The sequence below is a fragment of the Haemaphysalis longicornis genome, unplaced genomic scaffold (genome assembly GCF_048455015.1).
Source record: "Haemaphysalis longicornis isolate Haplotype H1 unplaced genomic scaffold, Haemaphysalis longicornis Haplotype H1 scaffold_8, whole genome shotgun sequence".
NCBI lineage: Eukaryota > Metazoa > Arthropoda > Arachnida > Ixodida > Ixodidae > Haemaphysalis > Haemaphysalis longicornis.
In genome coordinates this window covers 155,931,107-155,957,381 of record NW_027526445.1, presented here as the reverse complement: position 1 = coordinate 155,957,381, position 26,275 = coordinate 155,931,107, and the positions used below count along the sequence as shown (strand labels likewise).

Sequence of the window (26,275 nt, the reverse complement as noted above, 5' to 3'; positions counted from 1 at the left end):
CAAGGGCGCCCACCAGGGCCACGATGCATATGGCGACGGCACGCCGGGAGTTCTCGGGACAGCAACGCCATTGCGGGGGCGCGCTGGAAAATAAAGAGCGGTGACTAAGCTTGTGCGGCGTATAAGATATGGCTGGACTTACAATTTGCAGCGGCGGAACAACCGTGCAGGGTTGCTGTTTGGTGCTTGTTGCTGATTTGTTTATATAATAATCATCATAAGCATCATCATCATCATCAGCTTATCTAGAACACTGCGGGCAAAAGGTCTACTTAATACACCCCCGACTGCCCCTGTCCTGCTGTGCCTGCATCCAATCCCTGTCCCCAAATTTTCGTCTCTTTATCAAGATAAAGGACTGCCCTAAATCTAGCCTGTTCTATCGGTTGGAAATCTAGGCTACTGCTCAAGCGATTAACTGTTACCTTTGTAAACAACTTGTATGTAAGCTGATGGGTCTGATTCATAGGGTCCTCAACATCACCTTTCTGTTGAAGTAGAAATAGGCAGCTTCTTTTCAGGCTAGCGGCATCCTTCAGGTCCTGAAGCATTCGTAAAATAGTTTTGAAATGTTCTGTTGTAGAGTCGAACCCGGCTATAACGAACCCGGGTAGAGCGAATTATGCTATATATCGAACAAAAATATTTCAGTTACGAAAATACATGGGAAACATATTCCTTATAACGAAGTTCACATCGGATATATCGAACTCTGTGCGCCTAGAATGGCCGCCGAAATGCATGGTCTCGAAGCGGCGATTGAGATGTGGATTGGCCGCGACCACGGAGCAAGAGCCGCGACCGAGACATTGAGCGTCGCACGGAGCGACGTGACGCCCGACACTTTCCGTAACTGTTTCCGATGCGCGGGACTCACGACGGAACCCGCCCAGTCAGCGAGCCCGGGCCAAGACAGCAGCATTGAATTGTGGGAAGACCTCGCCAATGTTCCCGATGATGTCGCGAGTGAGAGTCGTCCGACGCTTCTAATGAAGCGCTTTCGGCAGTCGATGTGCTCCGCCAATGCTTTTTCGATTTTGGAGGACGCGGACTCGAACTGGTGCAAACAATGTTTCGTGTATGCTATGTTAGTTGAAGCTGCCAAAACGAAAGAGTGAAAACAAAAATCACCGATTTTTTTACAAAGTAGGCAATTGGGGCAGAAAGTAGCTTTATTACTTGCAATAGATGCATTACTTTGGGTGTGGTAATGGCTACTTTACTGTGTTCGTTTCTGCATGCAGGGATGGTGGAGTTGGGGAGAGGGGAGGGCTCCCGCGGATTGCAAACTCGTAACAATCAGCTCGTTATAGGCGGGTTCGGCTATATCGAACTATTGGATATATCGAACTAATCGAAGTGCATATTGCAGTTCGCTATAAACGGGTTTGACTGTACAAGGTTGCCTCCCTCCTTTCGGTAACTCACAGTTTTATCTTTGTTTCCTGCAACTTTTCCTATCTTCCTTCCCCTTTAGCCCCTTTTCCACCTCCTGTTTGGTCACTAACGGGTCGCGAAGGAAGTTTGTAGGCTCCCACTCCTATATTAGCCCAGTAAAGCTGAAACAAGCAAGACAAGATATTTTTCTTTTTGTTTAATCTAGCCTTCTGGTCGGCTTTCCGTTTCATTTACTGACACTTGCGCGCTGAGTTCCGTATGGTTACCTACATTTAGCGTTAAACCCCTCGTGATGTCTCTTTCGCTGTTCGTAAATGCAAGAGGGTATATTTTACCGCTGGTTTTTTGTGGGCAGTTTCACAAACTACGTGCACCGCTGGTTAGACCATACTATACAGCTACTCTTGAAGAACGAGCAAACCTACAGAAATGAGCTGTGCATGGGCCTGAAATCCAATACCCGTGCTCCGCCCAATCCCGGTGCTTTCAGATATGATACTGCAGAGTTGTTCGTGGATTCAGGGCTATCCTGAGGCCTTTCATTCTCCAGCAGGCAGCTGGAGACAGTGCGTATACGCTATTGCGCAAAGGTTACCACGGGCAAGTGGAACTTTGCGTTACTCTTACGCCATTTCGTTACTCGCACGCCATTTCGTTACTCGCACGCCATTGCCAGCGTTTTATATAATGGCGTGCGTTACTCGCACGCCATTGCGTTACTCGCACGCACCTAACCCTACAGCAGAAAACTCTTTGAAAAACTCGGTGTCACTGGGTGGTTTCGAACCATGAATCGCTTGATCCTCAAGTAAGCATGCTAACCCCTGTAACAAGGTAAGCCATTGCTTCCTGCATGCAGAGTTGGAGGTGACGGCTCCGCAAAGCGCGTTGCTGTGGGCGCCGCAGTTTCTAAGATGCGGTGCACGCTGGGAAAAGGGCGCCTAATTTAGAATCTCTTATGGACGTGGCGCTGCTGCAGAGACAGTCGCGCGTGGCTAGGAGACGTCCGCACATTGCGCGTTGCTTCGGACATCGCGGTTTTTAACATGCAGCGCACGCTGGGAAACGGGCGCGTAATTTGCTTCGTGGAATTGGATTGGATGGGATATCAGCAGGTGTTACATCACTGAGAAATTTTACTCAAAGCGTGCTATCGTGATTGGCCTAATACTAGCATACATGAAACGTACGAAATACACTTGCCTAGCGACAAATTGCCGTTCATTTTTCTGCGTGTTGTCCACACATTTGTACATTACGCAGATTCACCAGAACCTCGCGGCCTGAATTTGGTGAAAGGGGCGAGCTCTGTAACGACAGCCTCCTGCCACGTGCCGCGAATGAGCCGGTGATCAAAGGACACGTACTTACCTTATCACCCTGGCTGCCGGTTGCGGGGGGTCAGCGTCACTAGCACCGCTGGGGGATTCAGTATGGGGAAGATAACGGCGCGGAATAAGTTTCTGAAATTTTTATTACATGAAATTTTCAAGATTCTCTCACTACATGAGCTGCAGCCTCCGGTTAAAGAGGCGGACAACCGCTTTTTGTGGGATGCATGTCCTCTTGCTGATTTGAAAGCCAGCGTTTTATATAGTGGGGTAATCACGAGGAATGTGTAAATAAATTTGCGGTAATAATTTTAATTTTTAGAGCGAAGCTTTACTACTTTAGTATAGCGTTTTCGCCGTGGATGTGAAAGTTCACCTTTTGACCGCAGACACATGCCGTGCGACACATCGCTCGAAACACAACGCGTGATTCGCCGGGTTCGCTTTGCGTGCTGCGCACAAGGCCCCGTTTTCCGTCGTTCTGTTCAGCTATACTCCGTTACAACTCAAGAACGGCACCACCTCATGTAGTGTATCACTCCGCCAAAGCGCCGGACCCGTGACGTCAGTGCGCGCGCATTTTGAAAGGGGTTTGCTACGAATGCGTGATGTCGTCTGCCTTGTCTCACGCAGTTTGTTTGTCGTCACTGGAGTCGTTTATAAGCATATTAAGTCAAAAAAATCACGGGAACAGCTCACGCCATGTTCAAAATATTCCCAGTAACGCCCTACTTGCGCCGCGCGGAGAAACATCCGGCTACGGTGATAAGGCACAGTAGCAACTTCCGGTGCCGTTCTTAAGTTGTCACCGAGTATAGCGGCGGCGGCCGCCGCGACTGCGGGCGCTGGGCTGATCGGCAGCCGACCAACCCCACCGCCTCCCACGCATGCGCCGCTCGGTCGTCTCGGGCTACAATACTCGTCTCGCGCCCGACGAAGAGGAACGCCGCGTTTGTCGTGAATGAAAGCGAGGCGTGCCTCCTCCTGTGAGCGTTGCACGGGACCGATCGGTGTTGAGTCGTGGTACGCAATACAGCTACATCAAAGGTCAACCAAGCGAAACCAAGACTCAACCGCCTGTGCTGCACGGTAACTTTCAATTGACAATTAAACCCTTTCCCACAAATTCTCCCTATGTATTTACAATGGGGCACTTGATAGACAGTCGGTTCAACGGTCTTCCGAAGGACTTTGAAATGACCGTGTAGCCAAGGTATAAGCCAAGCTTTTGCTTTGCATATCCAAGGTTAGCTGAGCAAATCCGCAGCGATCTTTAATTTGGCACTAACCTTTCTGAAATTTGAAAGGTGGTGCCCTGTAATATCTAAACGTAACGTGCGCTCAACGCCGTTTAGACAGTCAACGTAGTAACATTCAACGTACAGCCTCCCAAATTTTTAATAATATAGCGGGAGCGACGACCTACCAGCGTGTCAGCGCCTTATCACGGTGTTCAGGAGCGAAATAAGCGAGATTACGCGCACGCGCTTAGGGCTATCTGCTGTGCGAGTGTCGTCTGCTACGCTGTTTCCTTGAGAGTGGTACACCCCCTGCCACTGCATCTGAATGACTTTGTGCCCCACGCTGCTTAGCTACCTTTGGCGGCAGCGAAACGGCCTGGCAAGATAAGAAAAACAGGGGGTGTGTTGCCCTGAGAAGAACACCGGAGCAGGCGACGCACGGAACAACAGATAGTTCTGTGCGCGTGCGCGTACCCTCGCCATTTCGCCGGTGAACATCGTGATAAGGCACTGACATGCCGATCGGTCGTCACTCCCGCTATATTCTTAAAAATTTGGGAGGCTGTACGTCTGTTCATAAGCAAACGTAACTGTTTGCATACCAGCTGTTCGTATGCAAACAGCTCGTCGGTTTCGATGCGCCATTCAAAAACCGCGTAAAAAAGTAATGGGGACTGCATTTTCTTATTGTTTTAGAAAAGGACAAGTTTTTAAATACATCTTCTCATCTCTCGTGCAGTCGAAAGCTTTATGACAGTAAACACGGGAGCGCGTGTCGCTCAGTACATGCAGAGCGGTCTAGCGATGGAATGGCGAACTGTCGTACTTCGTACATTTGGCGGATCCACGTCCTGCGGTTGATAGCGCTGTTGTCTACTGCGCTAGCTATCTGGAAAGGATTCCAGAGAATACATGTGCTGATGAGGGGCTTCTTATTAAGCGCGAAACGGAGCGAACACATTAAAACGTTTGCTTTTCGCTGTCCAATTGGGTGATAAAAAATGTGTTATCCTCCGTGACGTAACTAATGCATCAGGCATCCTCGCGATAAAGCGCTTTCAGGAAGTGCACCCGCAACCACACAAACTGCGAGAGCACGCCAACCTCTCAGCAGAGCGCTCTGCGTGTATTGAGCGGCACACGCTCCCGTGTTTATTGTCATAAAGAATTCGACTGTACAGTTAAAAGTATGTTGTCGAGCGGCCCACTGTCACAGTGGCTAACATTCGTTTTGGCACCATACTTGCGGGTGGTAGATCTCGAAATTACGCCTTAAAACGTACTAAAACCTTATAAAACCCGTCTCTATTCCAAGTGTTTGAAGAATGCCCTTACATTTTAGATAGAGAACAAATATGTACTCCACAAAAATCGGTTGGCTGTCCCTTTAAACCAAACTCAAATGCGACGGGTTTGGCTCGTGTGTTTTGTACTGGCAATAATTTGGCGGAATATTTTTGGCCAACTATAATTTACCTGGCACTCACGCGAAGCTGCGGACTACGGAACAGCAGCAGCGTGTTGTATTCTCCTGACGGTTTGGACAGTTTTAGCATATCGTTACTGTGTCTGCGTTACCGTTTACCGTGTTACCGGAAGCCGTAGTTTCCGTTTACCGCTGAAAACGGTAGGACACGTTTTAGCATACCGTTTGCGCCGGCGTGCTAAAGCTTCTGCCGGTAAGTTATCATTGGCGGTAGCTGTCGCGCATGCGCAGTCGACTCCCGCAAACACGGTAGACGGTAACGCAAACACGGCAACGCTATGCTAAAACTCTCTACTCTCGCCACATTAGGGTAAAATTGTCATACAGTAAACCTTCACAATAGCAAAGTCCTCGGAATTCGAAACTAGCATCGTTAGAAGCAATATACTTTGTTAGAATCGGGAGTAATTTGACCTCGGTGCACTTCACTAAGGACCATAACGGAAAAAAAAATATTTGAATTACGTGAGATTTGCTACAAGACGATTGCGTTTTAACGAGGGTTCCTCATATTTCTTTCGCACGCGAAAATTTTGACGAACTTAAATGCACGGACATTCGACGTGAAGACAGCAAAGTTGATGTCCCCGTCAAACGTGCCAGTTTAAATGCACTTCCGCCGAGTGCACTCGAGGTTCCCGGATGACACTTTGACCGCACGTCGTTAAACAACAATATAAAGTGACCTCGGCCGTGATGGCGTGCTGTGACAACCTCTTGGGTAAATGTAATAAAATATGTGTAAATTACCTGAAATCTTTCTTTTACCACGTGAAGAGCGCGGAGCAGCGCTCTCGGGGACACTGTGAGCCCCCACCACGGCTGGCGCCGTACCGAAGGTTCGAATACAAATTTTTGAATCGCTCCGCTACAAGAGCCCGGCAATGGCGCATTGACACGCTTCATTAATATTATTTTACGGGCTCATGAAGAGCGGCAAGGCACATTTTGTGGCCCAAACGTCCGTTTACCCTCTGGCATAGAATCAAGCTGCGCTGTGTCTTTCCACGACAAGTGCAACTCTAATGACAGCCAAAGTAGCCCGAGTTCTGAGTAAGCACTCTATCGTGGCTCTTTACTGAGTACTTTATCATTATAGTAAGCACTTCATCATTTTATCATGTTTGTTATTATGAAAAGCATCCCTGAGAATGGCCCTCAACAGAAAAGCAACCAATGTTCTTGCTGTCGATAGCGGGACCAATTTGTGGTTGCGATATTGACTCCGTGGGTTATGGCTTTCGATGTCCAGAGAGTTGACATACCTTTCACTCGGCTCCACCACGAGCACCCTGTGGGAAAAGCAAACAAGAATCTGTAAAAAAAATCTTACTTTCTGAAAAATGCCGTTTATAATGCCTTGTACTGACCTGAATTCCCTTCTGCCTGCAAAAAAAAAAAAATGTATTGGTCGTGTAGAAGACATGCGGAACGTGTGATGTAGGGCCCACTGAAAAGTGAAATGCTGCGGTCACCTAGGATGCCACCACATCATCAACATCAGCCTACTTAGGTCCACTGCAGGACGAAGGCCTGTCCTATAGGTGACCGGTAAAAAGCGCAAAAGCTCATGGGTACGTTGTCTGCTCCCGCGGAGTTCCGCCACTTCCGGTTCGAGAACTCTCCTCGCCTCACGTAGGCCGGCGGCTTTCATGCGCGCGTGCGCGTGTTGTTTATCTGTTTCTACCGAAAAAACAAAGGCTCATGCATCGCACATTCAATTAATAACAACGATGAATCCTACTAGGGGCTCCTCTGAAAGGTAAGCACCCTGTGGCAAATATACAACACGCACACGCGCCTGAAAGCCGCCGGCGTACGCAAGAGTACGGGAGGCCAGGCGAGATCTCGAACCGGAGGTGGCTGGAGCAGACGACGTACCCATGAGCCTTTGCGCTTTTTACCGGTCACGTGTTGACCTCCAACCACTCCTGTCCTGCGCTGCTCGAGTCCATTCTTTCTCCCCAAATTTTCTGCCAAACTGAAAGAGGCGTGGGTGGTCTTATATAACTCATGGTAACACAAAGACCTTCAAGTGTTTTGACTTTGAAGTAAAAAAAATTGAATTTTTCGAAGTTTGAAGGCAGCATTTGAAGTTCTATGAGTATGTATGAAAGGGTCAATCCAGTTGGATTCGTTTGCCGTAAAGGGAGAAGCTTCCCACAGCGGGACGCTGCGCAGTGGGGAAGTGTGACGTCACCGGCGGAGCGCCGGAGCGCGGACCTCAGAGTGCAAGCGCGTGTGGCGTGCGCGAAGATATGAGGTCACATGGCATGGCGAGCATTCTCATGTCCCCAAGATGGGTGAAGGTGCTTAAAAAGCAAATGAAGTCCCGTGCACAGAGTAGATCTAAACATCTAAAACATCAAAAGCGAATTAAGGTTCTTCAGAAAAACACAAACAAACATGATAATCAAATCGAGGAGTCTCAACAGAGCTCCGAAACCGGATTCATGATCACGCGCGGATGGCCGATTTACAAAATCTTGCCCGTCTTTTTTTAGCGGCGAAACCCCTCAGGGGCTGGGGCTGTTGGCGTCTCCTGTCGTCGTCGTCGTCGTAATCGTCGTCCTAGTCATCGTTTCATGTAGTGATCGTGCTAAAACACCGGGAAACTCGCTTACGCCTTGCGCTAGAATGTAACGCGTACTAAAAAACACCGGGACAATCGTTTACGCCTCGCGCTGGAATGCTTCGTAACGCGTACTAAAAAAACACCGGGACAACGGGACGAGTGCTTACCGAATGGGATCAACTAAAAAATGATTTTAACCAAATGAACTTTCCATCGCCCATTCCTCCGTGGGAGCGGCCTTCGATCGGCATCCCGCATCGCAGAATAATTATGAGAAATCATCAAACTGCCCGAGAGCAGTACATTCGAACCCTCGTCAACAACAAGGCCGAAGATGAGGCAGACATATACACGGACGCTACGGTTGACGGAACAACGGCGGCCATAGCCTGGATCTCTACAGATATCCCCCAAATAAATGCATCCCCCCACGTCTCTAATACATACGGGCTTGTCGAAGAAGTGGAACTGATGGAAATTTTGGAAGCAATCCGGCACATTGGCGAACATTCCTCCACCCTCTCCATTAAGAAGTTCAGAATAATCACGGACTTCCACGTCGCACTTCAAAAGCTGAACCGTGTGTTCTCGCCTAAGAGCACGGCGACCCGAATTCTGACTTCGTTACGCGACCTACAAGAAGAAGGCTTCATGATTCGCATCGCCTGTACACCGGGGCACACCATGGGTGCACTTGACAAGCTTCTGGCAGACGCTGCTGCCAGGGAGCGACTTCAAGCACCTCCCGCCTGTCCCAACGCACCAACCCCCTCCGTCCAGTAGGATTGGCAACTTCGGCTTCGGCATCTAAAGAAACTAAGCAGACAACGCTTGCAAGATGCGACGCCGGACGGAGATCTTCTCGAGCCTCTTTCACGCTCGAGAGAAATATTCGCGAACAAAGCCTACGCTGATGCGGCTTACACCACTCCCGTTATATACAAATGGACAGCCCCTGCCGGGTCCGAGCTCCGCCACTGCCCACACTGTGGTTGCGATGGCACACCAAATTTATCTCATCTAATCTGGCTGTGTCCCGCCTTCGACAGAGGCCGTGCGCAGCTTTTAGCCATTGGCCTGGTACCTACATCCGTATCCGAACAACACATACCCTAGAAATGAGAACTGAATGCGCTCTTGAGAATAGTCTCTTCAAAATGGTGTAGCAGCTTGACCGACTACCCTAGAGTGCACCAAACACGCTCCATCTGCCCGGTTTATGTGTGAAAAGTGAGAAAAAAAGCGAGTGAACTGTGAACCCCATATGAACAGCGAGCCTTCGCATAAATATGCAGAGAACTGTGCATCGGCTGAACTGATCTTTCCCCTACCTTTTTACCCTTCCCCCCTCCCCCTCCACCCCCCCCCCCTCCCCCCCCCCCCCGGGCATCTGGCCTGCTTACTTCAATAAAGCGATTCTCTCTCTCTCTCTCGTTTGCGCCTCGCGCTAGAGAGCTTCGTGCTTCAAAGACAAGAGACTTTTACAGCAAAGTTCTATACCTCTACCCCCCCCCCCCCTAATGGTTTCATCTCCAAGAGTACACTTATACACTGCATGCTTCGCCCCTCCCCAGGCTGCAAGTTAGTGGAGATGGCCAGGGATTTTCGTTTTACTTCACTGTCGGCCCGATGTTCTAACACTCGGGCTTAAAAGTTTCTGATCAAGGCTTTTTTGTAAATGGACAGACAGGTTCGAAATTTCCTTTACCCGTTTCCAACGAAGAGCTATCATTTTTATAATTTCTGTGATTCGGACATCGCGATTGGTTAGTGGAAGGAATGGGGCAAGCAATGTGGGATACACCTTTAAAGTCTATACGAGAGTTAATCCAAAATTTGCCAGCGGTAGCTGGCACTCCGTTCCTCTTCTTGTCCCCATGGAAACGTGACAATCCTTCCGAAGGCACTGATCCCTGCTCGTCTATCGCTTCCTCTGGTTACAGGGGGACACGAAAGTGAATAGAGCATCATGAAACTTTTGCGGTCATGCCCCATCTAAGGAGCAGGGGACCGACCACGAAAATACCAACGCTCTTCCTTGTTACAACTCTCCTGCCCCTCTGTAATATGGGTGTTTTCGGATACCAGCAATTCGGTCATCCCTTCGGTGACTACACCCTCCTTTTTAGAGTGTTTTTGCACTTTTTTTCTCTGGGGGAAAGGTGAAGGTATTCAGATCGGCCGGATATATATAACACGCATATAACAATTAACAAACACAACAAATTAACAACCCCTGTGTACGAAATTTCGGCGCACTTTAAATATCCCCAGGTGGTCAAAATTAATCCGGAGCCCTCCACTACGGCGTACCTCATTGCATGCGTTGCGTCGGCGCGTTAAGCCCTACAATCAATCAAATTAACAAGCCCTGCATGCACTGTGTTCGAGGTTATGACAGGCACCTTTACTATATAAGGGTATTGGGGTATAAAAACAACGTTCATAATGGGTTTTGGAAAACGCTCCATCTCTTCAGCGAGCACCGCTCTTTGCGCGCAGCTGATAAACTGCATTATATATGGCACTTAATGCGGTTGAGGGAAAGGGAGACTAACACATTAGCGTTCATTCCCGTGTTACTGCTGCTTCGCTCCCTTCTCTGCGGGCCTCATGAAGCTACGAGTTCTGTTCCTGCCTGGTCTCTGTCTACCAACATGTCTACCAACATGACTACGAGGCGATGGTTGTTTAGCATCGAAGATCTTTCCGTACTCGTGGTTGTGTTTTTATCTGTGGGGACATTAGATGCGACGAAGGCAAATGAATTGTGCTCACCCTCCATTTTGTTGAAGAATATGATGATGATTACCTCTCGTATCGCGCCTACACACTGAGGGGGGCTGGCCCGAGCTAAGAAGCTAAAACAAAAAATCACTGCAGCTGTCTAAACGACAAAGAGCGGGGAAATTTATACTGTGGTTATGTGCATGGTAAGGTGGGCTGCGAGAGGTTTGTTTACTGAACGGGGTGAGAATTTGAAAGCAAAGCTCGCTAGGCGTCGTGAGTGTTCATCCTTGCTCCTGGTGAGTGTTCGTTTAATCATCATCAACTTTTATGACAACAATAAAGGTAGTGCGTTGCTCTTTGAGGCGCGGGCTGGCTGCTTGAGGACTCGAACTTACATGAGCAAATATTAGTCACATGATGTGGTATGGATAAAGGAACAATCCACCACATAGCATTTGAAAGATTCAGCCGTATAGAATTGCAGGGAAAGTCCTACTTCCTGGGGCTTCGCAGTTATGGAAGCATTAACTGGTCGGCAGTAGGTGTTACTAAGCAGCGGCTACAGTATTGGTCGAAAAAAAGCAGGGAAGTCGATAAAATGTCATCCCAAGAAATCTGTGTCGAGGGACTAAATTTAAATTCAAACTATTAATGGCGCACGCCGTCACCCCGATTCAAACGAGAGGTCATCATCATCATCACCTACAGAAAGCACGAAGAAAAGATTCACGAACAAAACAGAATTGAGGAGTGCACAAAAGTGCAGAGTCCTGCCTCTAGGTGGTGACCACCCGAATGAAAAAGTGAATACCTCTGTGGTGGAAACAGTCTGAAAAGAATGCAGACCTAACAGGCAGAATGACTCCCTTCTGGACAGTCACCTCTTCGTCGATTGACGCTGGACACGTTTTGGCTAGGTAGCTAAATATTTTATTTGGAATACAAGGAATATACTATGTACAAGAGGACTATAGGCCCCAGCAGTCGCTCGAGACGACAGGGGCGTAGGGAAGTGGCACACTGACGGCTCACAAGAGGACTTTAGGCCCCAGCAGTCGCTTGAGACGAGACAGGGGCGTGGGAGGTGGCACACAGACGGCTCACAAGGGGACTATAGGCCCCAGAAGTCGCTCGAGATGAGACAGGGGCGTGGGAAGTGGCACACAGCCGGCTTACAACGGGGCCCCAGCGGCCGACGCCTGCGCCAGCCTTGTGCGGGCCATCTCGACCAGCGCCTCGGTGGACTTGGTGCAGGTAGGGAAGCTGCGCTGGCAGTGGTCGCGGTCCGCAGACTTCTGGCCCATCTCGGCCGCGTCGCGGTACGGCACCCACGGGGCGCTCGAGTCCTCCCGGGACAGGGACCTGGCGGGGAGGAGGCGCGGCGAAATCACGCGCACGTGTTAACGCTCGTCCGCTTAGTGGCTACAACTGAAGCCACGACAAACAGACAACGTCTGCGGCAATGTCCACTGCGCCACAAAATACCGCTGCTGAGAATGCGTCTACGTAAGGCGAATACTTTGCTGGTGGAACTAGCCTATTACGTGTTATGCCTTTCACTGCATTAGCATCACGTCTACCTTTCTCAAGAAGCAGAAACAACCCCCAGCATGTTCAGGTCTAGCTTTTCAAGACACCTTGCAAAGCCCCTCTGGGTGTTTGCAAGTCGGTTTCACTGCCATACACATGTTCATTGCTGGGAAGACTATTCAGTGGTATATATATCAGCAGGTTGATAACCATAGAACCCGATGTATACATATAAGGCTATACGCCGATCCCGTAAAATTCGGGTTCACTACTATGCTGAAATGCTTTGCCTATGTATCCCGATAAAGCACTATACACTGAGCCTCTGTAAAGCTGACTTGACTGCTATGCAAAAAGTGCATTGCAGGAAAAGATTTTTTTTATTAGCAATATAAGGGGTTTGTTAGGAAAGTATGGAGGCCCTGCGCACCTTGTTAAACACCTCCATAACACTCCACGTATCCCTGGAATGCGCACAGGCGGTCTTGCATGAAAACTTCCAAGCCTAGGTTGTTTCTAGCATTTCCTTATGCGGCGAATGTAAGACCCACCAAATGTTACGGGCAGTAAAATGAACTGCTGTGCAGTAAAATGAACTGCTAAACGAAACGGGACAGACTTGTTTGGCTTAGGTCAGCTGCGGGAGAGAATGCAGGCCGTCCTGCATTTCGAAATACACACTTAGAAATGAAAATTGACAAGACCGTGGAGCCGACTCACGTCATGAAATCGGCCACGTTCTTGCCCTGGTCCCCGGCCAGGTCCGGCTGCGCGGACACCTCGCAGACGACCCTGAGGACGCAGCGCTCCACGTCGTACGTGCTGATGTAGGTGAAGATCTCCTTCAGCACCTGCTCGTTCACGGCTGCTCCGGCGTCCGCGGTGGTGGTGGTGGGCGTGGCGGCGGCCTCACGACGCCTGCGGGGACGACGTTGTTTCAGGGTTTCACGGGGGCAGAAAGCAGGATAGCTAAGACCGACGTTTTGTTAACGTCGTTTAACACCTTGTTAAGTCTTGTTAACAGTATTGTTAACACTTTGGCACCTTCAGGATAGGGCTGCTCATGCGCAGTACGATCCTGTCGGCTGGGCCAGGGGTAAAGCAGAGTAACTAAGACCTACCTACCAAACATAACACGTGCTAGACTGCGCTGCGCATGCGCAATTAGAATATCCTGTCTAACAGACGCTACTAGCGCAGCCCAATGAGTGTGTCTTCTGTTAGGGTGAAGCTTGGTTCTTTCTTCTTGGTTTCCATGGCATGTCATGGGTTATGGTGCCTTAATGTTGCCGCTCCTGCTTAGTGTGGTTGATTGATTAAAACGTTTATTGAAATCCATGGGATAGGAAGGAGGCAGAAAAGAGAAGACGCGTAGAAAAGATAAGAGGGGTTGGTGCGACAGCAGAGACTGTTCCCCCAAGCTTGAAACAGTCTTGGGCCGTCTTGGTGCGGCCGGTATAACAGTTTAGGGTTTAATTAACTCGCCGACGCAACGCAGGCGAGGAGGCGTGCCGTAGGGGAGGGCTCCGGATTAATTTTGACCATCTGCAGGGATCTTCAACGTGCGCCTAAATCTCGTACACACGGGTGTTTCCTTTTCGCCTCCATCAGAAAAGCGGCCGCCGTGGCCGGAATCGAACCCGCGACCTCGTGCCCAGCAGCGCAACGCCTTAGCCACTGAGCCACCGCGGCGGGTGCCCGGTCTAACAGTGACGAAATGGTCGATAGATGAATGATGGCAGAGAAAGGTACGGCCCACTAACAGGCACACTTTGTAAACGAATAGGAAACGCTGCGGACATTCGAAATTAACTAATTAACTAATTAACTGGTTTCTTTTCCGAATTTCACGCAGCTCCCGATCATAAATATATTCTGCTGTTCTAGCAAACTTCGTTGAATGAGCCTTGAACTGTATGTTGGTTGGCTTGTAGCAGCGGGATAGTAAAACATTGCTTTCTTACTGCAATTAACTTTAGCAAGTCCCAACCCAGTTATTCAAGAGTTACATACGCCAACGTGCAACTACGTACGTGCAATCCAGAAAGAATTCCCGTAGGCGCAACTATGACAACGCTATGACGGCGTAAAAGCAAACGACTCTTGGTTTAACAAAACTTCCTGCTGAGAGTACCGATTCTGTTCCTTCCTCCGCATAACCAGGTTTTTAAAATGCGGAACCATTCCCGCGGAGTCGTTCTTTGCACCACAAAGAGAGCAAAACAGTTGACGACATACAGGTTCCTCAACCGTACAGTACTCAGCCCATAGGTCTGCGGGAAATGACATTTTCGCAAATCTAACGATGGATATCGGGTTAACTGATTAAAATTACATTACAACCACACGCCCAACTGCAACACTTAAGTTATTAAGTAATACTAATTGTTGCCCTAAATAGCAATCGGAACCTGTTTTATTGCGTCCGCCACGGCCCCTGAGCGCGCAATAAAAACTTCATTGAAACATCCTGTGTATATGAAGGGAAGGGGCCTGGCCTTCAGTAGCTTGACTGTACGAAATGAGCACCGACCTGCGCAGTTCAACGGAGGTCTTGGTGTAGCCGTATCCGTAGCGCGGGTGTCCGTAGGCCAGAGAGTGGTCCCAGCCGTAGGGCAGAGCGCCAGGGATGGCCTGCCACGGGTCGACGGGGACGGCGCGGGCTGCCGTGAGCACGGGGGTGTTAGGCTTGAACACCTTCACGGTGGACAGCGCTGCAACGGAAACGGCGCACGTGCGAGAGCCGTCAGACGCGGCGATTTCGCAGGGAACAGGCATTTCGTAACGCAGGCATTCGATCTCGAATGCTTTCATCGAATGGTTGTTGAAGAGGCAGTTAAAATTCTGCGCGTTGGTGAATCGATACTCTGTATGCATGTATAGTCGCCCACACGGTCAGCTGAAACAGCAGATTCGACTTCAGCGTGGAAAATTTCAAATATTTTCACGAAAAACCGTTCAAACGATTGCGGAGACTTCCGCGCACCCTTAAACTTGAGAAACGCAGCATTTGTGCTTAAATTACCTCAAGCTAAATTACCTCAAGCGCCCCTCAAGCTAAGATAGTGGGCGACTGTAATTCTCATGCCCGTTGTGATAAAGACGATTATATGTAATAAACGTATGTTGGCTAATTATCTGATTACTTCTTGTTGGTGATTGTTTATTAAGAAACTACGCAAGAAACTAAGCCGTCTCTATTGGGAATTGTTTGATACCCAGTCACCATGTTGATTGATTATAACGTAGCACAAGTTCACTTGAATCGCTGCCGCGTTCTTGGCTGCGTGGCACTATTTCCTTTATCAGCTCTATTCCGAGCTGTTCCCGAGAAATAGTATTGTGCGTACTTCACACGATACGGCCCAAAGCACCAGCACTGACCGGCAGAAAGCACGGGGGTTGCTGGTTGGACAGGTACCGCTGGTGCGACGATGGGAGCGACGACTGGGGCGATGGGAAGGGTCGGGGCGGCGGCGAGGGGGGCCGTCTTCGACTTGGCTACCGCGGCTGCGGCTTTGGCCTTGGCTCCAGCCGCGGCCTTGGCTCCGGCTGCTGCCTTGGCTCCGGCTGCAGCGGCTGCTGCAGAGGCTGCGGCCGAAGCTGCAGCTGACGACGCCGCCTTCGCCTTAGCCGCTGCCACTCCAATACCTGCGACGATTCGAAACGATCAGCAACACGATGGGCGCGCACAAAAAGGTGACTGTGACATCCACCCCGAAATAAGTCGCGTGTTTCCTCCGGCTTATCTACTATCGAACTCGTTTGTTACCTAGCGGGTAAGTCGACAGGCATACCAAACGAATGCCCTTTTTTAAGCATAGATTCGTCGCATAGATACGGCGCATAGTCATTATCAAGAACCGTTCATTGTTAAAGTTGAAAACGGAACGGTGGAACACTACTGCTCTTGGGTATGAACACTTCATCCACCGGTCGGCCTCAACCACTTTATCCACCAGTCCGTTGGATAACCCATCTTTGCGATGAAAGGCTGTGCAAAATAAGCGAATGATGAGCCTTTTCTGAGAGGCGTCTCGAAAAATGCAGTCGGGAGTTTAGGCCAATGCATGATTTAACCTCGATGTTACAGAAACTTTATTTTCGCGAATTACCAGAAAATTTCACAAAGCGCCCGCCTTAACAAAATTTATCGAAATTAAGGTTCAACACTGGCGAAAGGGATCCAACTCATTTTGAGCGGTTAAAACCAAGATCTCTGCACGTATCTTTCAGCAACGAAGTCGCAACTAACAAAATAGTTGAACGAAGTGTATGAACGCCCAGTTACTGTTCTGCGGCTCCCTTCGCTATTGAAAAGACAAACTTGTTTCCTTTTTTCAGCCTGCTATACTTGGTGCTTCGAGTACCATTTTAAGCAAAAGTCTTCACGAATTTCGAACGTGCAAATATTTGCGTCAATGTATAGAGGTGTCGATCCTGAGAATTATTTATGTTCCGCTTCAAGAACGATCAAAGCTGAAGGGCGAGACAGTGATTTGCACGCCAGAACCTATTCCAGGTCGCGGCGGCCGCTTTTCTGATGGAGGAGGAAGTGTTCGAAATTTTCGGCGCACGTTAAAGATCCCAAGGTGGGCAAAATTAATCCGGAACCCTCCGCTACGGCGTGCCTCATCGCCTGTGCATGCAGCGTCGGCGCTCTGAACCCCATGATAAAGCATTATTCCTAAATAAAGTGCAGTTTTGGACAGTCTCGTAGCAGTTTCGTTCTATCAAAACTCGTATGCCGAAAGTTTTCGGCGACATGTACTATCGGCGTCAAATGAAACGCGAACACGAAAATATGAACCTGAACACACAAATAGCGCGATTTGTTTCCATGCAAGCCAAAATTACGCGTGGCTTAGTTACAAAAACAAAGTTGGGACAAGTGGATTTCTAAATATGAACTCTACGAACAGTATATTTCAATTTTGCACGTTCTGGTTCATATTTTCGTGTTCGCGTTTCATTTGACGCCGATAGTACGTCTTCATTATGTGAAGCATGACCGCTTTCGTAGCCGGACCGCGAAGTTGGGGGGTAAACGAAAAGGAACGTTATATCGGGAATTTCGTACAACCGAAGTTCTCGTGCCCGACTCACCGGCGAGTTTGAGCGCCGCCGTGTTGGCCAGGGCCGCCTTGAGACCGAGGGCTCCGAGCGCGGCGAGTCCGATGCCCGGGGTTCCGCCGGTGACGTAGCCGAGCCCCATGAGACCGACGGCTTTCATGCCCACGAAGACCGGGAGCGCCACGGAGAGGGGGCCCACCAGCGCCAGTGGGAAGGCGAGGGGGAAAGGGAGCAGGGAGGTGAGGCCCGGCAGCAGGGCTCCCGGCAGCAGGGGCAGCAGCAGGCTGATTACGCTAGGGGTCGTGGCCACGGCGCAGTAGTAGCTGGTGAAGGCCAGCAGCAGGAGGACCCTTCGGATATTCATGGTGGCGCGCTGGAACGGGAGGAGAAGGAAGCGGAGAAGACGCGTTGGGTGCGAACGCTGATTTGAGTCGAGCGTTCTACACAGGGATCAGATCACAGATGTGAGAGGCGCCGAAACGTCTGAATGGGCGGAGAGCGCGAATGCCCGCTGGCTTGACCGAACACGGATCCAGAATGACGCATTTGTAGTTGAGGTGGGTTCCTTATGGTGTCGAAAGGAGGAAGGGCGGGGGGAAGGGCGTTTTGTAGGCTTAACAGTGCTAGGCTTAACAGCATCCAACCAGCCCAACGTCCTTGCAATTTACATGGCTAGGGCGTATGCACGTAAAAGGCCTGTATGTTACAGGAGTTAGCTTTTTCTGAAAAATTCCGGGCCATCTCCACTACCGCGAAACCTTGGAGGGGCGAAGCATGCAGTGTATAAGTGTATTCTTGTGCGCCTTGGCGTTTTCGCCAACGGAGATGAAAGAGGTTGGGGTAGAGATATACAGCTTCGCTATAAAAGTTTGTCTTTGAAGGATGAAGCTCTCCAGCACGAGGCTTAACCAGGTGTTTTGGTACCGTGACTACATGAGACGACGATTACGAGGACGACAAAAGACGCCAACAGTCCCAGCCCCCGAGGGGCTTCGCCACTAATAGGCTTGAATCGAGCCTAGCAGAATGCGCAGGACAGCTCGTTAACTGCATTGTCCCGTCTCCTAATATAATGAAGTTTTAGGCCAAATAACGAAAACTTTGAATAGAGCGTCACAGCATTCCGTAATGCTACACTGCAAGGCACTCCACGGCAATGCGATAGTACACGCACCAAGATCTCCCACGCCCAAGTCTGAGAGCGGATCACCTTGCCCTGGTTTTTCTGCCAGCTGAATATTAATTCGTTGAAGTTAATGGTAGTCAATGCGAGCTAGACATGCCTTGTTTATGGTAGTTATCCTGTTAGGTGATCAATAAATAAACCATTGTTATAAAATACAGTTACCAAGGAAGAACCGAAACGCGATATCACATGGAATAGAACGACAAAAAGCTTGCCGAAGCTCGTGCGCTATTATTCTGACAGGTTGACTAAGGAGCCCGACCGGAGGTTTCCGCGGAAGCGGCTATCTCACTATGAACCAGATCGGCATGTTGCCTGAAGAACAAGGTAGCGTGACATGGCGGGCCTGCATGACGGTAGAGGATGAAGCAATACGAGCATAAACAAATTCCACCGCTCACTCAACGAAAAAAAAAAAGGGGGGGGGGGGAACTATAGTGCGGTGTTCTAAAACTTATCGCAGAGTTATCCAATATCGTCGAATACACAGCAAACGGGGAGGCCAGCCACTCCAGCCTTAAAACGAATAATTTCCACAATTAAGACTAATTCGGGAAGCCAGCCATGCCGAAGCCAGCGGTTCTCACTTTACTATGGTTTGGTCCGTTCTGGTCACGGAAAAAAGTACAACGGTCAAGCACCCAGCCGAACATTGTAAGCGGAATAGTTACGCTCCTGTAAAATAAACGCATCAGAATGGTCGTTTGTAGGGGCTACCGAGCTGGTAAGTAATTTTGACCAAGGAAACCCCCGTTCATGAATAATTCAAAACAATTAGTTGACTATGGGCTGTTGGTGTGCAAGGAAATTGTAAGAGTTCTCGGAGATTCGAAACCGTAAACGAGGTAAACAGCTCGAAATGTTTCTGCGACAGTTTAAACTGGAAATAAACCTAGTAGGGTAGGAGGGCAGGTAGTTGTAGTCACTCGGAGTCGGAGTCATTCCAATGTTGCTCTAGCCAGTACAGATCTCGCCAATCCCCCGTTTATTGCAACAAGCTGATTAGATATCCCTAAAAGTCGCCATCCTCGCCTGCACTATTACAACTGTAGCAACCAACATGCTAACAAAAATAGTTACCGCTGTTCAATGCGTATTTTACTCCGATATATCTTATTAACCGATGGGAAACATTTTACAGTCTACTAAAATGAATAATCGAGGGAAAATTCGGATGGTGCTTACCGAGTTGTGGCTGGCAGATTCCTGTGATGCCGCTGCTGCTTAGAGGAGAAGCAGGGCCCGAGTCCTTGTTTTATAACTGAACTCTAAGGCTTCCCTCCAGCTTACGCAGTGGATTAGGCCGTAACAAAAGCGCAGGGGCGGAGCCAAATACAGACCGCTTGTTCGAAAATCTTAAACCTCACACGAGAGACGCTAGCATATCCTCCAACCCTTTCCCGCATTCCTTCTTCAAGGTTTCTTGATGCCGTTGACCGCCCATAACTCAGCTTAGTGACAACACACCTGAAACGAAGCAGACAGGCACAGTAAAGAGCGAACAAAAACGTTAGCGAAACTCCGGAGTCCAGTAATCCACATTGTTTGCTAGCTGGAGAGAGGAACAAGATGGGGGCGAGTGCGCGGCCCTAAGGGCGACCATCTCCCCCGTCCCCGCTTTCCGCTTGATAAGCACTACTAGTATTACTTAGACGTTGGGTGAGTGGGAGAACATGTCTTTCGCGTGCGTATTGTTGTCATGAAGCTTTCCTCCTTTCTCTCGTTTCTCTACCCGTCCTGGTTGGTTCCCAAGCCCCGGGTAGGGGCTTTGTGGAAGCGCGTGGCGCCGTCCGGTTTTGCGTCGTGGTTTGCAATCCCTGTTTGGGGCAAAGAAGCAAAGGGGAAGGGTGTGGCGACAATACGTGGCGGTTGCACAGTGCGATGACAGAAACGGCGAAAATATTTGCCAAGGCTCGCTGACAGTAAACGGAGTCCCCAACTAGAATTGAAAGGGCATTGACTGCATAAAGTATGTGAACTCATGACGGCCGCGTGCTGTGGCATGCCCTTCGAGGGCGGCCCGTTGAAACTTAACGCAACAAGACAGGTTAATAAACGAAAAACCGCATACAGTATACACAGCGTAACGCCTGCAATGAACTGCCCTCATATCACAGCAGTAAACAAATTGCCGGACCCTTGGCGCCGAAATTTTCTCTCCCTCTTCTAGATTTCTCTTACAGCGGAATACAAACATCTTTAAACCGATTGGTCGAATAATTGGCTTTGACGTAATAACTAATCGATCAATCGGTTGAACGTGTTGTTTTGTAAGATTTAGGCTTCGTGGCGATTGCAGCTTCGTATCACAAACTTTCCGTTGCTGCAAACTCTTAGAGAATGTCATAAATTCGTTCGCAATTCTTGAATGACAATCATTTTGTCTTCTCAATGATAAGGCTTTATTACGGGGTTTTTTCGTATACTGTATGGCACTGGTGTACGCAAAGGAAGAGGGGCAATAATGCCACTCCCATTAAGAAAAAATGGGTTTATAAGAATTCCGAGAATTGTCTGCTAATACGGATGCATTCTTACGCCGCTTAGAGCTTTTATATAGACAGATTTGGTTATGAGTTAGCCATCATCATCATCATCTTCTTCATCAGCCTATCTACGCCCACTGCAGGGCTAAGGCCTCTCCCATTAATCTACAATTACCTCGGTCCTGTGCCAACTGTGACCAATTTATCCCCGCAAACTTCTTGATCTCATCTGCCCATCTAACTTTCTGCCGCCCCATGCAACGCTTGCCTCCTCTAGGGATCCACTCTGTTACCCTTAATGACCAGCGGTTATCTTGCCTTCGCATTACATGCCCTGCCCACGTCCATTTTTTTTTTCTTAATCTACTAATATGTCCTTAACACCTGTTTTCTCCCTGACCCACTCCGCTCTCTTCTTGTCCCTTAATGTTACACCTATCATTTTCCGCTCCATTGCCCGCTGAGTAGCTCTCAATTTAAGTTGAACCCTCTTAGTGAGCCTCCAAGTTTCTGCCCCGTAGGTGAGTACCGGTAAGATGCAGCTGTCATACACTTTCTTCTTCAGCGACAGTGGTAGGCTGCTATTCACTATCTGAGAATGTCTGCCATATGCACCCCCCCTCCCCCCATTTTGATCCTTCTAATTATTTCTGCCTCATGGTTGGGATCTGGGGTCACAACTTGACCTAGGTAGATATATTCGCTTACCACTTACACTGCCTCGCCACCTATCTCAAACCGCTGTGCTGTCCCGAGGTTATTGATCATTACTTTAGTTTTCTGCATATTAATTTTCAGGCCCACGGTTCTACTCTGTTCGTCCAGTGCGGAAAGCATGCTTTGCAATTCGTCCCCCGAGTTACTTAGCAAGGCAACGTCATCAGCAAATCTGAGGTTACTGAGGTATTCTCCATTAACCCTTACTCCCACCTGTTCCCAATCCAACGTTCTGAATACTTCTTGTAAACATGCTGTGAATAACATTGGAGAGATTGTGTCTCCTTGTCTGACACCCTTCCTTATAGGTATTTTACGCTCTCCTTATGGAGGATGATGGTAGCTGTGGACCCATTGTAGATATCCTCTAGTATTCTTACATAATGCTCATCTACCTCCTGGTTCCGTAATGCCTGAATGACTGCTAGAGTTTCGACCGAGTCCAGTGCTTTCTCATTATATGAAGGCTATATATAGGGGTTCAGTATACTCACCGCACTTCTCTATCACCTGATTGATCGGGTGAATATGGTCCATTGTTGAATAACCTTTACGGAACCCTGCTTGTCCTTTAGGTTGACTGAAATCTAAGGTTGCAGAAATTCTGTTAGCGATTACCTTGGTAAGTACCTTGTAGACGACTGACAGTAAGCTGATCGGCCTGTAATTTTTCAAGTGCTTCATGTCGCCTTTTTTATGGATTAGGATGATGTTCGCGTTCTTCCAAGATTCCGGTACACTTGCGGTCATTAGGCATTGCGTATACAGGTTTGCCAGTTTTTCAAGTACAATTTCTCCGCCATCCTTCAAGAGGTCTGCTGTTATCTGTTCCTCACCAGGTGCTTTGCCCCCTTTCATTTCTTTCAAAACCTTCCTTGCTTCTTCGGTCGTTACTGGTGGGATGTCTATCTCCTCTGAACTATCGTTCGGCATTATCCAGGATGTCCCGGCTTCTGTACAGGTCCCTATACAACTCATCGGCCACTGTGACTATTTTATCCCTATTTGTGATGACATTGCCTTGCTTATCTTTAAGTGCATACATCTGATTTTTCCCTGCGCCAAGACGCCTCGTCACTGTTTTCAGGCTACCTCCGTTCTTTACAGCGTATTCGATCCTCTCCATATTATACTTCCGTATGTCAGCTGTCTTACCCTTATTGATTAACTTCGAAAGCTCCGCTAGTTCTATTCTGTCAGCTGTGGTAGAGATTGTCATGGTTTGCCGTTTTCTAATTAGATCTTTCGACTCCTGTGAAAGTTTACCAGTATCCTGTCTAGCCATAGTGCCCCCGACTTCCACTGCACACTCCGTGATAATGAGTGTAAGGTTGTCGCTGGATTTCTGTGTCGTAAGCTCGGCTTCATCGTTAAGAGCTGAATATCGGTTCTGCAGCGCGATCCTGAATTCTTCTGCTTTACGTCTTACTGTTAGCTCATTTATCGGCATCTTTCGTACCAGCTTGTTGTGGTCCCTCCTCAAATCTAGCCTAATTCGACATCTTACCATACGGTGGTCACTACACCTTACCCTTCCGAGCACTTCCACATCCTGCATGACGCCAGGGTTATCGCATAATATGCAGTCTAATTCATTTTTATGCTCCCCATTCGGGCTCCTCCAGGTCCACTTCCGACTCTCCCGTTTACAGAAGAAAGTATTCATTATGCGTAGGTTATTCCGTTCTGCAAACTCAACTAGTAGGTCCCCCCTGCTATTTCTACAGCCCAGACCATAGTTCCCAACTGCCTTGTCTCCAGCCTGATTCTTGCCTACTTTAGCATTGAAGTCCCCCATAACTACGGTATACTGTGTTTTTACTTTAGCCATTGCCGATTCCACATCTTCATAGAAGCGTTCCACTACTTGGTCGTCGTAGCTGGACGTGGGCGCGTAGCCCTGCACCACCTTGAGCATGTACCTCTTATTTAGCCTAATTACAAGACCTGCTGCCCTTTCGTTAATGCTATTGTATTCTTCTATGTTGCCAGCTATGCTTTATTGACTAGAAATCCCACTCCCAGTTCTCTTCTGTCCTCTAGACCCCGGTAACATAGGACGTGTCCATTTTTCAGCACCGCAAATGCCTCGCCTGCCCTCCTAACCTCCTAACCTCGCTAAGCCCTATTACATCCCATTTAATGCCCTCTAATTCCTCGAACAACACCTCTAGACTCGCTTCGCTAGATAAGGTTCGCGCGTTAAACGTTGCCAGGTTCAGATTCCATTGGCGGCCTGTGGGATACTTTTCGCTGTTTTAGTTCACGTTTGTTTAAACTTGGCGACTTTGCCTTTCGTTTCATTACATTTCTTGTTCCTTTCTTCCCACTTTTTTTACAAAAGATCGTCATTTACACTAGTTTAACGATTGCACGCTTTAACATCGCCCATTACGCACTTTTGTGCAGTCGCGGGGCTTTACACGGTCGGCGCTGTTTTTTTTTTTTTTTTCGTCTTTTATGTCGTGGCTAATTTGTTTTTGTATAATTTCTTCATTTTTAGCTTAATCGTGCAAGGGCTGCGTATACCATACATTCTTTCGAAATGATTGAAAAATTTTCCTATTTTGACAATATCTACAGGAATGGTGATAAATGCACTAGTATACTTGTCGACGAAAATGGTCAAAAAGGCAAATAAAGGCTGACAAAGTAACGTCCACCTCCACGTACAGTACGCGTCAGGCTTGTCTAGGGCAAGCGAGCGCGCGGCTTGGGACCGTGCGGGCGACATCTGCTGATAGCGGCTGGGTTAGAGATTGCTTGCCATTGCGCGTGCGCCGATCTCGGACAGGGTCAGGCCGGTCTTCGTTTCACATGTGCCGCTCGAATTTTCAGACGCCACCACCCTCGAGGGGCGATTGTCTTTCACAGTGGCAGCCAGGAGCGTTGGCAAGCCAGATAGACGCGTCGTTCGACGCGGTGGTTACCCATCAGGCGGTCACGCAATGCTAGAAAACTACCTCCGCTAATCTTTTGAATCTCATGTTTAGCAAACGAAAAGAACGCAACAAGAACGCACTGCAGCGCATTCCGTTAAAACGTTTGTGCGATTAAGTAACGGCTGCACTAATAATGCATGACTTCAAATTACGCGCTTACCGTGTCACCACCTACAATTGGCACTTCAGAATAAAAGCGCCCCTTGTGGGGCGTGGCATCTCTAAGTTTGAGAGGCCCATGCTGTAAGACGACCGACCCGAGCCTATCCGAGATCCACGCACGCGCAATGGCAAGCTATCTCCAACCCAGTCACTATCAGCAGATGTCGCCAGCATGCTCGGAAGCCGCGCGCTCGCTTGCCCTAGACAAGCCTAACGCGCACTGTACGTTATTAATTTCGTTAGTTTCTTTGTTTTATTTTTTATTTCTTAAACATTCCTTCGACCAGTTATCTCCATTTGCAGTGTTATAAACACTAAATGTAATAATAACTCGCCAATTCTCCCTTCCTGTGACACGCGGTGGCGTTACGCGACCGGTGATGAGGGTACCCCGCAAAGAATGCGTTCACATTAAAACTTCTGCTCGCGGGCGGGGCAGCGGTAACAGACGAGGCCGACCATTAAATAAACGCTGGCGACAATTATATTCCTGTCGCAAGCTGCGCACCGAGATTACGCGGATTTGTTGTGCTCTCACGGCGATGATCACCGGTTATTCAATGACTTTGAAGAAGAAAGAAATGAACGATACATTCGGTATTAAAGCCGTCTAAAGTAGCTAACCGCATCCCAATGTTTTTTTTATTTGAATAGACTGTACAGCCTCCCAAAATTTTAATAATATAGCGGAAGCGACGACCGATCGGCATTTCAGCGCCTTATCACGGTGTTCAGCGGCAAAATAGGCGAGGGCACACGCACGCGCATAGAACTATCTGTTGTCAGAGCGTCCTCTGCTCCTCTGTTCTTCTCAGGGCAACACACCCCCTGTTTTTCTCATCTTGCAAGGCCGTTTCGCTACCGCAAAAGGTAGCTAAGCAGAGTGGGACACAAAATAATTCTTCAGATGCAGTCGCAGGAGGTATACCACTGTCAAGCAAACAGCGTAGCAGAGGCGGAAACGGAAAAAATGGTTCCGGAAAAAATGGTTCCGGAAAAAATGGTCCCGGAAAACATGGTCCCGGTGACCATCTAGGAAAAAATAGTCCCATGCTCCAGTCGACGTGTTCCCCTTCAAGTTAGTCAGATCTGAACTTTTTTGCGGCGTTGCTTTTGTGCGTATGCGTTTTAGTTAAAGGGTTGAGAAAGAGATGAAATGCTTTAATATTCCTACAAGGGGCAGAAATTAACTCTTGTGGAGGCTAAAATCTGGATGGATGGGTGGGCGATGTACGTACAGATGGATGGATGGATGTATATATATGGATGGTAGGGCTGAGTACCGATTAAAAATTTAGTGCAAGTAATTGGATTAAAACCGCCCAAACAACTGTGAGGCCTGGAACAGCCGGTTTAGAAGCTTAGTCTGACACAGCTGTCTCAGTGTCTGGAAGGTCATTAAAGGTCTACGCTGTGAG

General features: G+C 48.7%; 1 protein-coding gene across 1 annotated transcript; it reads right to left on the bottom strand.

Annotated features, from left to right (window-relative positions):
• Positions 1-11,828: 11,828 nt before the first annotated feature.
• LOC144148544 (uncharacterized) lies at positions 11,829-17,728 on the bottom strand. The gene is made up of 5 exons (XM_077680064.1): positions 17,398-17,728; positions 15,676-15,957; positions 14,825-15,005; positions 13,012-13,209; positions 11,829-12,123 (listed from the first exon to the last, which is right to left on the bottom strand). The coding sequence occupies exons 1-5, from the start codon at positions 17,726-17,728 to the stop codon at positions 11,934-11,936; spliced, it is 1,182 nt and encodes a 393-aa protein (XP_077536190.1). The 3' UTR covers positions 11,829-11,933.
• Between the last annotated feature and the right edge of the window lie 8,547 nt (positions 17,729-26,275).

What these genes read in the sequence shown, in the direction of transcription:
- LOC144148544 (XM_077680064.1), bottom strand. Translation starts at nt 17,728, where the DNA reads ATGAATATCCGAAGGGTCCTCCTGCTGCTGGCCTTCACCAGCTACTAC. An exon ending in ACCTCCGTTGAACTGCGCAG is followed by an intron (nt 13,210 to 14,824) that starts GTCGGTGCTCAT and finishes TCGTCCCCGCAG; the next exon opens with GCGTCGTGAGGCCGCCGCCA. An exon ending in AACGTGGCCGATTTCATGAC is followed by an intron (nt 12,124 to 13,011) that starts GTGAGTCGGCTC and finishes CCTCCCCGCCAG; the next exon opens with GTCCCTGTCCCGGGAGGACT.